Below are 16,834 nucleotides of genomic sequence, written 5' to 3'. Positions count from 1 at the left end.
CAGTGTTAGAGGAAGATCACCACAGGAAAAATAATTCCATCCTAGACAGTTCAGGTTTTTCATCCTACTAGTTTTACCTGCACATTGTCACCATCCCCTATTTTAATGAATCTTGGAAACTTCTGTCTTTCCATTAGAGATTTCTAGGGCGCAGCTGCAACTCCTTTCACTTTTGTTTTGCCAGACATTTGCTTTGTCTGTTTTGTGTCCATCTGCTAGGACAGTGAATGCATTCTGATGACCAGAGTATTAGCCCTTCTGGACATCATGGACTGGGAATAGGGGCTTCAGAAAAGTACACCAAATTCCAAACTCTTTTTACAACAGCACTAATATTTCTCTCCCTCCAAACAATTATCCTACTCAGCAAGCCAGTAGGTCACAGTTGCCTTTCTCACAAATATACTAATCTGGTAGGTCATAATCATTCCTATCATGCTACAATACAGATATTTCTTCAGCTGTTTTCTGCTTTTGGAAGAAACTGTGCTTTTGAGTGGACTGACACCAAGTGTAACTGCTAGACAAAAGCAACCACAGCCACTGTTAATGGTCCCAAGACACAAGGCAGAGGATGGCGAGAAAACCCAGGCTACTGTGCTCACCACTGTGTAGTATGCAACATTAAATGGAGAGAGATTAAATCCTTACCTGACACTTGCAGTATCTCCAGACAGAGAACATGCCATCTCCACTAATATAGAAAATTTACAATGACTCAGACATCCCTCTAGCAACAAAAGCATTACTGCACCTCACACATCTTTGTTTTAGAAAACGAGGGGAAAAAATCCTTTCTGAGCTTCAGTACTGCACATCTGACCGATACCATTCCTTGCAGAGGCATTACTTTGTTACAGAGGTCAAATTTCTCAGACTTCAACCACTGGAAATTTACATGTAAAAATAAAATCCTACACTATAGACTTAATGAAGTCTCCTCTACATTACTATATGTTTGTGCACATATAGTGCACAATATATGCATGTAGATGTATATGCACTTAACATAACTGTATGTTTTTTTAATTTTTCTTCTTTGATTACAGAAAAGGAGATTGTACTCAAAAATCTTATAATCATTCACTGCCTATCCCCATGAAAGAAAATATGTGAAACTGATGGTGAAAGAAAGAAAGGAAAAAGGATGGAGACTATTTCCAGGGGGAAAAAAAAAAAAACAACACATGGAAGAGAGAGAAATTGCAAAAGAATGAGTAAATATAAATGAAAGACAAATGTATTCCCACCATATAATATCTGACTTTGTAAAGCAATTGTTCTCACATTCACTGCTATGCTAGTTCAGTGTAAAAGGCCATAATGGTTACCTGCGACTAAAATCTGTGACTATCCAGTCAGAGAAACTGAAGTACACATGCTAAAATAGTTTCCTTGGAACACTATTAAACATACAGGCATAATTTTCATATACCATATGAATATATACTTAACTAAATCTAAACTCTGAAAAATTCTATTGCTTACAAGATATTGGCTTAGCTGTAACAAAATACACAACTAGAAACAAAAACATTATTATATTTTGTTTCAGAAATAGAGAGGAAAGAAGTACTCTCTCAGCTACAGCACTGTAAATCTTATGAAAAGTATTAATGGTAAGTACATATAACTATAGGTATACACAAAAAGCATACATATAGAAGTATACTTATTATTACTTTCAAATTATTGCAATCCAAGCTCTGTTACAGTTCTGATGCTTTTTGGAAACTTTCCAGCTCTTATTTCTATATGCTTTTTGAAAATCCTTAAAATTTTCTAACCATTCTTTTTAACCAACTAATGGGATATAATAATTTCAAGATCTTGCATACACCTTTCAAGGTGTTTTTTGCAGAAGTTTACATATGGAGAAAAATAATGCAAGTTATTGACTCACCATCAGCAATTGCTTCTCCTTTAAGGCTCTTAATTCCTCCCACAACTGGAATTCCATCCATGTAAAATTCAATTATACTTTCATCCAGAGTAATCAGAAGGTGAATCCAAGTATTTTCATCCAGATATTTCAGGACTGCTGCTTTAGCTATGTAAGTCATATTGGATCCTAATGCTGTATAATGAAGCACTACAGAAATATGAGAATCATTTGTTTGGATTTTCACGCCATAATATAAGGTCCCGTTACCGTCATCCTTTTCAACTATATAACCATCAGTACTGACGTTAGGAATTAACCATGCTGAAAATGTGAAATTAGTTACTGCAGTATTTCCATTGTATAGGTATTCCAGATCAATAACTCCAAATGCATCCTCTTTTCCACTGAAATACAAAGCATCTGTTCCACTGTGATAGCGTCTCATGTGGGGCTGAGATTGTACTGAACTTGGAAACAAACCCAGCAACAAGAAGTCTACCATTGACGGTAGTCCAGCTTGAAACGTACCAGACATTATTTCCCAGCCTAAACGGACAACACCAAAAGTGCCTTGCTGTCTCCAGATGGTGAAGTCTGTAATATAGGAAAGATCATCTTCAGAAAGAACATCTTCTGCTATCTCTTTGTCCTGACTCTCTGGATCTATAACAAAGACTCCAAAAGGGTCATCATTGAATGGGATCATCACAGTTACAGCAAGGTTTGTTTCGGACAACTGCCCACCAGGACCAGAAGACCCACCTGTATAACAGAAATTAAGAGTAAAAGTTAATGGTCTGAAAAATGTTACTATTTAAACTTTTTTAAACGAAATAGATTTCTAAATAGACCTAAATCTTCTTTAAAGACCCTCTGACCTCTTAGAAATTGCTCTGATTTAATATTAACATAATTTAAGTGTACTGGTTTTAAAACATTATAGTGAACATTTTCATAGAAAACAAAGCTGTATATTATTTTTGAACTGCAAAATACAATTGTCTTTCAGCTAAAAAAGATGAGCTCCAGCTTTTCTGAATTAGTAATGAGATAGGTTGCTTTTGATTAATTTGAAACATACAGGGTCAAGTTCATTTCTTATATTACTTCAATATTTACAAAAATATGAAATGGCAACCTTTGGCCCATTGCCTCTGAAATCAGCAGAGATATCCTGCAAAATCTGTAACCAGTTGTGTATTAAAACTGTTGCCAAATCCTGCCATAAGTCATCCATCTACTTCTCCACCATAAGAATTCATGATTTGAAGATCATGATGTGAATGTAGAGCCTCCACGTTCCAAGTGAGCAGTATTCTACCCAACTGAAGTAGGAAATCTTCTGTACACACATATGGATTTCGTTTACAGAAATGTCAACACATTTTCAGAGGTAGTCTGCAGAGAAGACCATAAATAATACCAAGGTGGAAGGAGTCCAGCAGATTTGGAACTCCGGTGGGCAGGAGACCTGTAGCAGTTGTAATTTAAGTGATATGAAGTGGTAATTATATGTATTTTACCACCTCTAGAAAAAAAACAAACAAACCAACCAATCTCCATTATGCATAGCCTTTAAAACCTTTGTTTTGTCTTCAACTATACAAAGCTCTACATCTCTGAAATCACCAAAAGGTATCCTTTTTAAAGGTGGGATGACCAAAACTGTATTCATCAAACTGTATTCATAAATTAAATGAAAAATGAAACCTAAATGAAAAATCTTATGAGAAAAGTACAGGTCATCAAAACATGATTTTCAAGGCAAAGCTCTTCAGAGGGTTATTTTTTTTTGATCGATTAAACATAATTATTTTCTATGAGACAGGAAGAGAATGGTTATATGAAGACAATACCTGAAACATTCACCAACTTTAAAATATAAAATTCATTGAATTCAGGAATTTTATCCGAAATAGCACGGAGTGTTATGGGCTTTGATCCTTCACCATCCATGAAGCACACAGTCCCAAAAGTTTCATAGAACTCTTCTCCTGGTCTCAGTGTAGAGTCATTACGGAACAGCTGCCAGGTTACTGAGACATTGCCAAAGTGTCCTCTGTGTCTCAAAACTCTGTTCAGAGATACAGAAAGAGTGAATGTTCTGGCAGGTATGCATCAGCATTCCCCATTAGCAAAGGAAAACATGACTATACTAATCCTTCTTACTCTGAAAAATACTATACAACATTCTAAACAGCCATGAACAACAAATAAAACCATGAATGGTAATCCAATCCTCTTCAAAGGTCTGCCATTTAACAGTATAATGCTACTCCCAGGTATACCACAGGTACCTTAGAAACAAAGTAATCAATGAAGGTACATGCAAAGTAGTATTGTTAAGTAAAACATAAGTTTATTTTGCACTTCCATTATGTAAATAATATAAATGAAGGTATAGTTCAGCACATTAACATTAAAAATTGAGATACTTGGCCACTCTTAGACAGGAAAGAGAAACACCTACATTTAACCACAAACATTTCTTCCTTTAACAATCAAAGCTCCTTAATCTCTGTTTTATATTGGTATTTAATTTGGGTTACATACTACATCCTTCACAAATCTGTGATTATTCGACATTAAGAAGGTAGTAAACAAAAATGAGCTTTTATTTGTATGCACAGCTATCTGGTAACATGACAAATAAAACTGAAGAACATAATTATTTTGTTAACAAAATGTGTTTACATTTACTGTGCTTCTGTTTGCACAGTAAAAAAAAAAGAAATTGTATAAAGAAATTATACAAAGCTGAAAAATTAATTTACCAAAAGAAGTCTAGGTACAGCAACACAATTGTGTTTTTTCTGCCTCCAAAGGTTTCTTTATGTTGCCATTAACCAGGGCACTCTATTCTCAGCCGTGTAGCACTGTTGCAGTAATTCCATTTCCTCCCTTTATAGTTCAGTGCTGCCACAGCTGTTCTCACTGCTTGCAGTATACACTACTCTGGCCCTTTTGTTATGTACTACACAAAAGTCAAATCATATTGAGGGTATGGAAGACATAGTTTCCTAATAAATACATTTTATCAAAAAGGACTAAAAAAGGTCCTGAAATGCTGGTAATCCACATTGTTGTATTTGGTCTATTAAATACATAGCTGTATTTAGGTCCATTTTGAAAAGATTTTTTTATTTCTCCACTGGTCCAGGAGAACCAATCACCAATATTTTGATAATCATCTATATCTTTCTGTATCTACACTCTCATGAGAATATAACCAAAATCCAATGTTGTAATCTTATTTATTTATAATTAATATGAATTTCTGTACACATTTTAATATGCACAGTCTAGTTGATAATATAACAGTGGATGTCTTCAATATGTTTACAAATAGTTCAATCCAAAATTTGGTAGAGCTTTTTTTAATATCTGTTACATTACTTTTTCTTTTCATTTTTATCAATGCAAATGTCTATGGGATTAAATCAAAGTACTATCCATAAAGTACTTCATCCATAAAAGACATGAGTTTACTTACAAAAAAATGTTACTTTTTCCTTCTTCCACTGGCTTCTCTAAAGGTTCCAAAGAGAAAATTCCATTAGGATCATCATTTGCTTCAATAATAACTGTAGCCACTCCATCACTAAAGACAACAGTATCCCCTAAAAAGAGGGTGATTCATTTTATCAAAACTGGAATCAGAAATGGAGGTAACTCTAAAACTGAATATGTTTCCTTCTCAAACCAACAGTTTTCATGCAAACAAAGAAATGAACAATGATAAAACAATAGCTGAAAACCAATATTCGAGATATTCAGTAACAGGCAAATCAGAGTAAAAATAAAAACTATGTAAGTAGCATTTCATGCAGAGAGCAAGAAAGTAGATTTGCAGAAAAAAAATGTCAGTGACATGACCAGAAATTATTCAAATCTGAGCAGAAAGGATTGTATGAGAGTTAGTACTTCATGTTTGATCAATTAGTCAGGTCAGAAGAAAAAGATATGTATTCAGAGATCCTAGCTCTCCTTTAGACCTAGAACAGAAATATTGCACTTTAACTAAATACAAGGCAAGATCAATGTCTAAGAGGTTATTCATACCCATATCATAGCCTACTTGAAAGGAAAAAATGCAAGATATCTTTGAAGTAGAGCAAAGGTAGTAGGATTTCTGTGTGCATATTAGCATGGTAGAGACATTCTAACACCATTCTTACGTCCACTGAAGTACATTATGTTTCCATCCCCATCCTGTTTTTCACCCCTTTTAAGAGCACTAGACCAGCTTTTATTCCAAAGCAAACAATGTGTTTATGGTTTTAACTTCATATACCTCTATCTGTATTTCCTCTGAGGTACAACAGTCCAACACAATTTTCAAAAGGGATGTAACAATCAAGGCCAATATATGCAACAGGTGATAGAAAGAAAATAATCTTTTTTTTTTTTCTCCTTTCAGGAATGCATATAGAAATATTCTGTATTCTACCCATTCTTATAGGAATGTGTGTCAGGAGAAAAGCCATCACAAGTTCACAATAAGATGGTAAAAGGAAGTAGCAGCCAACCCCGAACACAGTTAATAAAGTAGAAGCAGATCGCTGAAGAGAGAATTTAAGAAGAGAGATGAATGGTTTTGTCCAATCATTTCCATAAAGTTGATGTTTTGTAGAGAGTTGAGTATTAGAATGAATTCTAGATGACCTCAGGAAACACATAAGCCACTTTATACTCAGGTAATTGATAAAAATTACCTATTCCTTATATTTAACTTATATTTTCTTCTACGGGTCAAAACCCCATCTAATTTGGAGCATTTACATTTGGAAAGAGATTTTAACTCCAGTTGGTTTAGCAGGACAGTCTTCAGCTGTTTAATTTAATTTTTGCTTCCAATTCAAGGTTCAAGATGAAAATCCAAACACTTTGTACAGTAATTTCATAGAAATGTTGAAGCAAACCTTATTCATATAATGCGTGGCATTTATATATTGTTTTATGATAAGACCAAGCTGTAAAAAATACAGTTAAAAAAAAAAAGAGAGAGTTACTAAACATACATTAAATCATTACTTTTACCTGTAGAATTCAAAAGGAAGATATAAAATGTTTCATCAGTTTCAGGGGTATCATCATCATTGATATACACAGATAAATTCTGCTCTCTTTCTCTGACATCGAACCAAATGACACTGTTCTTTCCACTGGGAACAAAGTCTCCCTCCTCAGCTGTTGCGTCTCCATTAACAGTCACATACTGAACAGCAACAGCAGCATCAGCAGATCCATTCCTTAGGACTGTAAAGTTTGCAACACTCCCTTCTGTAACGCTCACTGTCAGAGGCTCTGAAAAAACACAAGCAACAAACCTTCCTCAGTTCAAGCCTGAGTTTCTTGCCTCTGACCTATTTACCTAATCCTCGATGAGAGGATTGTTTGCCTCAGGGAAACATGAGGCACGTGTAGTAAGGGCATGGAAATACTCGCGGGTACAAGAGACTATTGCAGTGCTTAGCCACCTGACCAATCCAGCATCAGAAAAGAGAGTAATGAACTAAAATGAGGTTCTGAAGTAAAAAAAAAAAAAACCAAAACAAAAGCAAATTCAACACGACATCAACAAAAAGTACATTTCATAATAGCTCCACTAGGATTAAGGTTTCTCAGTTATCTGATCTGTCCATAAAATCTGTTTGGGCCAGTATATGAATTCAACATTTAAAAACAGTAACATCTAACCGGCAAAATAAATGGGATCATCATTCCTTGTAATACGTAAAAATGCACTGGTTATATTGCCCAGTCTTGCTCCATTAGTAGCATTGAATAATCTGATGATGAACACTTCCATCTCTTCAGGTACCTGAATGAGACAGTATTAAGAAATTAATTTCTTGCATACAAAACAATGAAGAAATTAAAATGAACAGCTGAGGGGTTTAACAAACCAGAGATTTTTGCACATCGTTGTTTATTTATTGATCCTTAGGTGTGTCAAGAGGGATGACAAATGACAGTTCATTCACTCACACAGAAATCATCATCAGTCAAAAAACCTTTACATAAATCCTCTCATCTTAAATGTTGTACCAGTGATCCAAGAGTTATCTTGTAGTTTCCTGCTTCTGATACACGTAACTTATTTCTACAGATTTATTTATTTATTACTAATTATTCTCATTCTTTCTTATATTACTTCAAGTATATCCACATTAAAAATAAATAAAATAGGATTCTTGCTATCAAAACAAGGGATTTATTTATTTATCGTTATATCTTAACTACACTTGACTACTGTCAGCTTTTAATTTTTTTTTGTTTATAGGTATGCACAGCATATTGAATTCTTTTATGATTTGCTTAAGTAAACTTAGTTTTACACCAGTAGTTTGATTCTTCCTACAAATAATTATCAGGCTCTTAAAAAACAGAGCTTCCTTCTTAAATTGCAATATTTTAGCACTTCTCTTTTCTCCACACACTTACACAAAAACACTGTAAAAATGATTACCTCATCTGGTAATGAGTAAATGGTGATATTTTTTGAAAACTCCAGATTATCAAAGAAAATAGTCCCTTGTTCTGGATAGACGTCATTGGTACATGCTGGGTCAACAATCCAGGAGACACTAACATTGCCATAGTTTCCTTGGTTTCTTAGAACTCTGTAAGCAGCTAAAAATGCAAACATATACAGTCAATGTGCATCTTCAGAACAACACAAGTCAAAACCAAAAAGGTCAGCAAAGCTGAAACAAAATGAAAAGGAAATAATGAGTAAATCCACTCCTTGCAAAACTAATAATATGTGAGAGCACTACACAAAAGGGCACACACCCTCTAATAAACAATTACAGCAGTTCAAACTTGGTCAAATTTGTAATTTGTTATTGTACTTGATACAATAGAGATATATAAACTGAAGTCACACATATGAAAACTTAGCTCTATTTTTCTCTCACACAACAGCCTATTTCTCATGCTTCCCAGGTAGAACTACTACCTCCAGGCTGCATCTTGCATGTACTTCAATATTCTGTCCCTCCTGTCTGGCATATTCTCTAGCCATATCTTTTACTGGATTGATCCCTATGGCTTTCCAGGCCCCTTCAGTCTCCACTGCTCACTCATCCTGCTGGCACTGTACCCCTTCAGAAACTTCTGAGTGGAGACTTGAGGCAGACATTGTCCTAGGAGGTTGAAATGGGGAAAAGAAGCCTTGCAGGGGCAGATAGCAGATAAAGCAGTAACTCTAACAAAAAGAATTACCAGAGTAGATGATTTCTCCTTTACTTTCCTTTATTGTTACTGATAGTTCACCAGGCAGAAACTGAATGACACCATGTGGATCATCATTCTTCAAAATGGTTATATTGACCCTTGTGGCATTCCCCAGCTTGCCTGGCATTTCACTGTAGCCACTGAGTACTACAGCATATGCCTCATCCAGCTAGAAGAGGGGAAACTCAGTCAGAATAAAAAGGCACATTCAGTATTCACATCAAAAAAAAATGGGCAAACATCCACTGTCTGTAGCCAGGCAGAAAGAGAGACAAATTTCAACAAAAGGAAACCACACACAAGTTCTACGCGCAAATGGTTTTGTACATTGCCATCTATAACAGGGAAAACAAAGATTTTAAAACCATTGACACTAAACTAATTTTGAAGGAATGTATTAGCTTGCATTATTAATCTAATGGGACTTTGTACTTCATGTACTTCTTGGAAAAAAGCTCACAGGAAAAAAGCATCATGGAACACTAAAACAAGTATCGCATCTTTGTATCTATACAGCAAATATTAAGGTAGATTGGGGAGCACTGAGTGCAATTAGCAGCTATTTATCCAAAAAGAAACAAAAAGAAAGCAGTTGTTCATACAAAGTGCCATTAAACAATGGCACTATATACTACAGAATGTCATGAATGCTAAAAAATTACATGGATTCAAAGTGTAACAGTTTCAGTTTACCAAAAAAAAAATCCACCGAGGACTACTAAAGCCAAAGACACATTCTCATTATCCAGGTATCCCTGTTTTGGAGGCTGGGAATACATTCTGTAGAAAAGCCTTTGCATACTTGTTCTGCTCCTATATATTTTTCTATATTTTAATAAGTGACAAACTGTTATGCTGTGAACACAGTTTGAAGAGGGGAAAATATTATTTTTTACCTCTGGAATCCCATCCATCCTTGTCAAAAGAGTAATTCTGATCTCTCTTTCCCCAGGCTTAAACTCCAGAATTCCAGTGCTTCCATAAAACTCATTGTTGTCCCTTGGTTCTACAGTGTAGTGCAGAAACTGCCTGACAAGACTTCCTTTGCTGCGGACAATCTGCAGTTCAACAGAATCCCCTTCCTGTAAAAAAGAAAATCCAGCTTTTCACAAGCACTCTGCTTAGTTGCCCATAATGATTAGGAGAATTTATTCAGATAAATACCTTTATGCTGTATGGACCTCTGGAAGATGGAGAAAATTCAAACACCCCTCCAGGATCATCATTTTCCAAAATAATAATTTCACGGGTTGTAAACCCATATTTCAATATTTGATTTTCCACACTGACTCTGGGAAAGGAAGGCAAAAGAATTTTTTTGAGAGATGGTTCTCTTTGTTAAGTAAATACACATCTGTGTAAAGGACATCAGAATCCTGATGAATTTTATGAATAAATTATGAATACAATTATCTGCAAAGTATATAATAAATTAGGAAAAACATGTCTGTTTTTTTCATTTATTTGCAAAAAAACCCAGCTTTGCTTCTGAAGTAACTTTGTTTCATTTCCCTAGAGATGTTAATTTTCAATAACACTGTTTGAAGTTCATTACATTAAAAATGCCAGAAAAATTACTACTGAAGGATGCATCAAGACTGCACCTTCAAACTGATGCTTTTGATATGGCTTATTAAGTTTTGGTTTATGAATTTAGATTCCTGTGCATCTTCAATGTTTTCTAAAAGGAAATGAACAAACAGGAAATATCTATTTAAAAGGGTAACGTGTCATGTTTATTGCATATTAAAAAAATGTCAGCAGAGTAATTTGTGTTGACATAAACTAAAAGTAGGCAATTCAAAAAAAGACAATTTCTCATCTTTGACCACAGAAAATTTTCTATAGTTCCAGTCAGTTCAGGCACTTAGTTCGGGCAAATCATATTTCTGGCAGTTTAAAACAACTAATGCATTATTGCATCAGACACTGGAATATCAAACACTCAGCCATGCATTTATAACTTTCATCATTCACAAACCCTAAATAAAGCAACACCTTCGAGCCAGAATCCCATGCCATCAAATTAAACACCAAAGGGCAAGCAAGCATTGCCTGAAGAGATGCAGAAGACATGATTCCTGAGAGGAAAAAAAGTATAGACAGATTCCATCCAAACCAATCACTTGAAAACAAAGCATTGATTCACTGAAGACAAACCACAGTCACTGCACTTACCCAAAGTACACGACAAACCTTTCTGTCTCTACCCTGTCAACACAGTGGAAGGAAAGAACGAAAGAAGGAAAGAAAAGGGGTGGGGGAAGGAATAAAAGTGCCATTTGCTGGAATTTCAATAGTGCTAATCTTATATAATAACAACACCACCACCACCATAAAGCTTTCTTTTTCCTTTGCAAACACATAATGTTCATTTTATGAAAACCCTCCTTGCTTGGCATTTTCCTGTTGATAAATGCTATCAAGTGGGTAGTCCTCACTAAGGAGAAATGACCCTAGGACCAATTCAGCATGTCAAGGCCCATTCATGGCAGACCCTACCCAGCCCTCCCCCAGAAGCTCGATCACTGCCAAGCTCTTTGTCTCTTCATAACTGCACCAGCAGCCCACATTTATAAATAGGTCTTCACTTAAAAAAATATAATCAACATGCCCCTATGATGTGTTATTTCATTAATCTGCCACAGTAATAAAAAAAGCCAAGCACATTGGGAGTTATAACATGTACATATCAAAAACTATTTTGACACAAAATCACATCAAACTTTATTTTTGACAATTTTTCAGTTGACCAGATTACCAGAGCAAAATACTAATTAAAAAAAAAAAAAGAAATAGAAAATAAGCACATATAATGAAACTATCCCATAAAGTCATATGAAAGGACAGCATGTTCTGCAATGACAAGATTGTACTTTGTCTTTCTTAATCTAAAATAAATATATATAAAATATAAAACTTGTGTCTCCTATTAAAATAGTATAAACAGACTACCAAAGCATTTATAAAGTGCAATTCTGACTAAAAGAAAGAATTCAGATTCAGAATTCAAGAGACATAAGAGTTCACTTAATAGTTTGAGATAATGAAGCAAATATACTTGCAGATACATTCATCAACTAGGATATCTGAGTAAACAGAAATTTCTCAGTGATTACCAATGAGGCTACATTTTAAGTACTATATATTGAGACATTCTCCCTTCCTTCAGAAACATATGCAAAAGTTTTCCAAAACTATCATTAATACAATTAATAGATCAAGGTGAAAAATCCAGAGCTAAAATTTATGCTAAATTTTCGTTATATTGCTCTTAATGCTAAAATTTAATTATATTGCTAAGATGTTAGTAATATATTTCACAGGCAGAGATTACAAATGAATCATTATGTTAAGTGAGGTTTTGATATGTATGTAACTTAACTACTTAACTTAACTACTGAATACATAATAATTCATCACAAAGTGAAAGGGCATGCCAGAAATACCATCTTTCAGCTTCATGAAGTCACACCGCATGAGTCCAAACAAAGCTCAGACAACAAAAGGCCTGTTAAGAGGAACTGAGGAGTAGTGCTGGAATATAGTATCGTGTTGTAAAGCACAACAGCAGCACCACAGAAATCCAAAGGGTAGCAGAAATTAAACAGTCTCAAGGTACCATGAGGTACCTTTAGCATACTTTTAGCATCTCCAGGTGTTTTTCAAAAGGACTAAGAAGACTAGTGATATTCTATTACTTTTTAATAGTCACAGTGTAAAGAAACTGGTCAGATTCAGCCTATCCACTGCTAAAGAAAAACATTATTTTGGAGTTTTCACCAGCCAAGTTCCATTTTCAAAACTAGGTTAACTTGACTGACTGACTGATGGATCTGACCATGTGTGCCCTGCAGGACTGCCCAGGCTGCTACTACTGCTCTGTAAGGGGGGTACTTTTGCATTAGACGATCAATGGAGCATAGAGGCGTGAGAACGGAATCATATTAGGATGTGAAACCAGCTAGAGTATGGTACAATGTAACTGCATGGCACAAGCTAATTGTAAGGTCCATTGTGCTTTTTAGCAAGTCAGCTTGATATCCCCTATTATCAGAGCTGAGTTCTTCCTTGGTTTTGCTACATACTGCAAGATAGATACATCTACCCTTGAAACACAATGGTAGAGGTCATACATAGGGGTGAGAAAGATGATGATGGGAGGAAGATTATGTGGGCAGGGGTCGCTCGCCCCTTGCCCTACAAGTAGGGCATGCGCAGACTGTTGCCATTAGGTAATGATCAGGCGGTGTTTGGCTGCCACTCAGGCATCACCTTATACTGCGTACTGGCCCTACGTAGTGTAATGTGGAACTGATAAAAATGGGGTGTTGAGACTGCTGAGTTGAGCGATACTCATCCTACCACCGAGACTGTGTTGCTCCGCGGGGACGCCCGCTAAGCATGGGTACTGACCAACTGCTGCAGATCCTGACAGCCCTGGCCTGTCTGTGTGGGTAAGCACAGTTTTTTGATAGGAAGCAACTGAGAGAACAAACTTTTTAATATCCTTTTATTGCTCCTTTAATTCCCCTTTTATGTTTATAGTTTTTTTTTCCCTTTAGTTTCCCTTTTTACTAACCAATATTGGGTTATCCATAATATTGTGTTAAGATCCTTTTTTTTGGTATTCCCTTTTTCACTAGTTAATACTGTATTAAATGCTGTTCATAGTATTTGTTTTAGTGCCATCCGATAACGTAGTTATTTTGTATCCTTTTTAGTTTTTAATTCCTCTTGCTAAGTTTATTATTATTACTTTTATTCTCACTGTAATAAAGATATTTTGTGTGTTTGAGTATTTTTTGGCACTTGTCTTTATTCCGGACATGTATCCAAACGAACTGCTACATGCTCTCATATAGTAAATGTTGGTTACTATTCAAAAACAGAAGAGGGAGTTGAGCACTGCAACAAGCTCCCAAGGGAAGTAGTCACAGCAACAAGTCTGTCTCAGTTCAAGAAGTGTTTGGACAATGTACTCAGTCACATGGTGTGATTCCTGAAGTGTCCAGTGCAGGGCCAGAAGTTGGACTCGATGATCCTGATGGGTCCCTTCCAATTCAGCTTATTCTATGATTCTGTGATAAAATAGCCTGTGCAAAAAAGGTATAGAAGCACCTACACTCAGGATTCCCACTCTGAACTGTCATTACATGAGCAATTAACAGTGTACACAACAGGATCCCCCATGTCTACACTCTCATATATACACATAAATTCTTGTAACATCCTTGGACCAGGACCCACTAGGTGACTTCCTGGTTTGACCTTGGATTTGTCTCCTTGCTGTGGATGTGCCTGGCAATCACTGAGCTGTGCCTGACTCCTGTGGCCATCATCCAAACCTCGCATGTGTTTCTGGCTTAACCTGTCTCACCACCATGGCCTTGCTTCATGCCCTGGGCTCCAGGCTGCCTCCATTTCCCATATGACAAATCTCATCCGAAACGGCTAGTCATCAGGGAAGTTCTTTATTTAAAAAATCTTAATTATTATTTAGCAAGAACTATAGAATAATTGGGACAACTAAGAGAAGCTTCAAAATGTTTCTGCACTTTTTAAAATGCATAGTACCATAAAATAGAGAAAGATTTTTGAATACGTTTAAAATAATATGGCAATTATGAACTAAAGACCACTGCAAATAAAATCATAATTTTAAGAGATGTGGTCGAATTTCATAGCTGTGGACCAAGAAATTGAATCCTGAAGAAAGTGAATATTTTGAAAAACCCCTGAGAAACTGAATTGCAACTGTGTATCTGTATTATTGTTACTTTAAAAACACACTTCTCTAAAATACTTCCTCTTCTATCAGGTATCTCAGAAAAAGGTGCATTCAGACTGCCTGTGGAATGGTACTCAATTTGCTTCCTAGTTTTGTGTTCACCCCTTCTTCAATTTTTTCAAGATTATCTACTGACTTAATTAGTGACAGGACCTAATTTTAAAGAGTAGTATTAAAGTAGTATTTGCCCCATTATAAATTCCACAACATTTCTTATCAGAGGGAACACATTCTCTCAGAGTTAATCCACAATTTATTTGATTTTGGAGGCTATCTTAATTTTTGTTATTTACAGCAGAAGACATATGGTTTTATTACTTTGAAAAGTAATAAAATCTAGCAGTAGGTGTTCAGTAACAGTCATTTAAACATTCTACAACCAGTTTCAAGTACCTTTTCCCCCATTTCAACAAGATCTGATCAAACTTTGGGGAAAAAGCCAACATTTTACACTGAAAGACTTAATTCTTGTACCATCACATGTATTTCTTCATGGAAAAATTACTTAGGAAAGACAGATATAGTTCTGAAATAGGTACTAACCAAAGGAAATCCTCAAGTAAGAAAAATATCCCAACTCCATTAAACACTATTTTAGTGTTTCTGCACATATAAACAACATAAAAGCATTATATACAAGCCCTGAATTAAGGCCCATAGACAGTATGCCATGCTTTTAATGGGCCTTCCATGATTTGCTAATTTTTTTGTCATGAAGTAACCTCTTAAACAAAAAAGCAACGACACAATTAAATGGTCAAACCTATTTTTGTTCACAATTTTTAAAAAATCTATTTTCTAAATTCACTCAAGACAGAATTTCAATCTATGGAAATTTTTATGCAGAATCACAGGATCACAGAATCAATTAGGTTAGACAAGACCTCTGAGATCAAGTCCAACCTATGACCGAACACCACCTTGTCAACTAGATTATGGCACTAAGTGCCACATCCAGTCTTTTCTTTAACAGCTTCAAGGATGGTGACTCCACCACCACCCATGTCTAATCACCTCCTTCTGTGAAGGTGACCCCATCTGGTCCCACAGACTTGTGAGTATCTAAGTGTCACTACCTCCTCCTGGATTTCAGGGGGTCTATTCTGCTCCCCATCCCTGTCTACCAGCTCAGGGGGCCAGCTGTCCTGAGCATAACAGGTCTTACTGTTGAAGACTGAGGCAAAGAAGGTGTTAAGTACCTTCGCCTGCTTCACACCACAGAAATCACTGGAACTACAATGATCTCCATGTTATATTGCTGCAATTTTGTTTCATTACACATATATATATGTGTGTCTGTGTGTATGTATATATATAAAAATGAGATACGTACATATGTACACGGATCTCTTCTGGCATCTTAATTTATATGAGCTATGACTCAAAAAGATTCTGAGCATAAAGACTATTTAAACACTCAACTTTTCCTGGATTATCATTTTCACAAATCAAAATAAAGTCATCAGTGTACTGCTGTTCCCAGACTCTAAAGTCCACAAGTGCTCACTCTCAGCATTATCAACTTAAGAGCACAAAAACAACCTGCATGCCCCGAGGTCCTGGTCCTTCAATTGGACCAACTGCCAAATTTATAGCTGTGTATCTGCACTAGGGGGATGACAACTGCCAATAGCAGAATGTCTTGTGTAGAAGGAAGAAACAATAACCTGATTTTTAAAATACTTATTTATATTTGTGCTTACTGGGCAAAATGAGCAGCCCTAGTATGTATATATGCTTTCATAAAGCATACACCACATTTTCATGGCCTGTTCCACCTACATTCAAGAAGAAGGCCAATATAGATTTCACTACAGACATCTGAGTGTATTTATGCTTAGTCTCAATTCAGGCCTACTTAAGTATCGGCAGATATTCAAACTGAATAATTCAAACTGCTCCTAAGGAAAGCAAAT

The 16,834-nt window shown here is 35.7% G+C and overlaps 1 protein-coding gene across 1 annotated transcript in view; it reads right to left on the bottom strand.

Moving 5' to 3' along the window:
* Positions 1–16,834, bottom strand: part of ADGRV1 (adhesion G protein-coupled receptor V1) — a 272,818-nt gene that overhangs the window by 215,215 nt on the left and 40,769 nt on the right. Inside the window, exons 16-25 of the mRNA XM_017812706.1 lie at positions 11,306–11,338; positions 10,292–10,418; positions 10,024–10,209; positions 9,116–9,296; positions 8,358–8,521; positions 7,586–7,709; positions 6,926–7,192; positions 5,379–5,505; positions 3,742–3,959; positions 1,904–2,647 (exon numbers count right to left, since the gene is read on the bottom strand). Coding sequence (XP_017668195.1) covers positions 1,904–2,647; positions 3,742–3,959; positions 5,379–5,505; positions 6,926–7,192; positions 7,586–7,709; positions 8,358–8,521; positions 9,116–9,296; positions 10,024–10,209; positions 10,292–10,418; positions 11,306–11,338 — 2,171 coding nt within the window. The remainder of the gene's footprint in view (positions 1–1,903; positions 2,648–3,741; positions 3,960–5,378; positions 5,506–6,925; positions 7,193–7,585; positions 7,710–8,357; positions 8,522–9,115; positions 9,297–10,023; positions 10,210–10,291; positions 10,419–11,305; positions 11,339–16,834) is intronic.

This window comes from Lepidothrix coronata, unplaced genomic scaffold, assembly GCF_001604755.1.
Source record: "Lepidothrix coronata isolate B3197 unplaced genomic scaffold, Lepidothrix_coronata-1.0 Scaffold37, whole genome shotgun sequence".
Lineage (NCBI taxonomy): Eukaryota > Metazoa > Chordata > Aves > Passeriformes > Pipridae > Lepidothrix > Lepidothrix coronata.
Note: the sequence above shows the minus strand (reverse complement) of the source record. Positions and strands in the feature narration are given on the sequence as shown.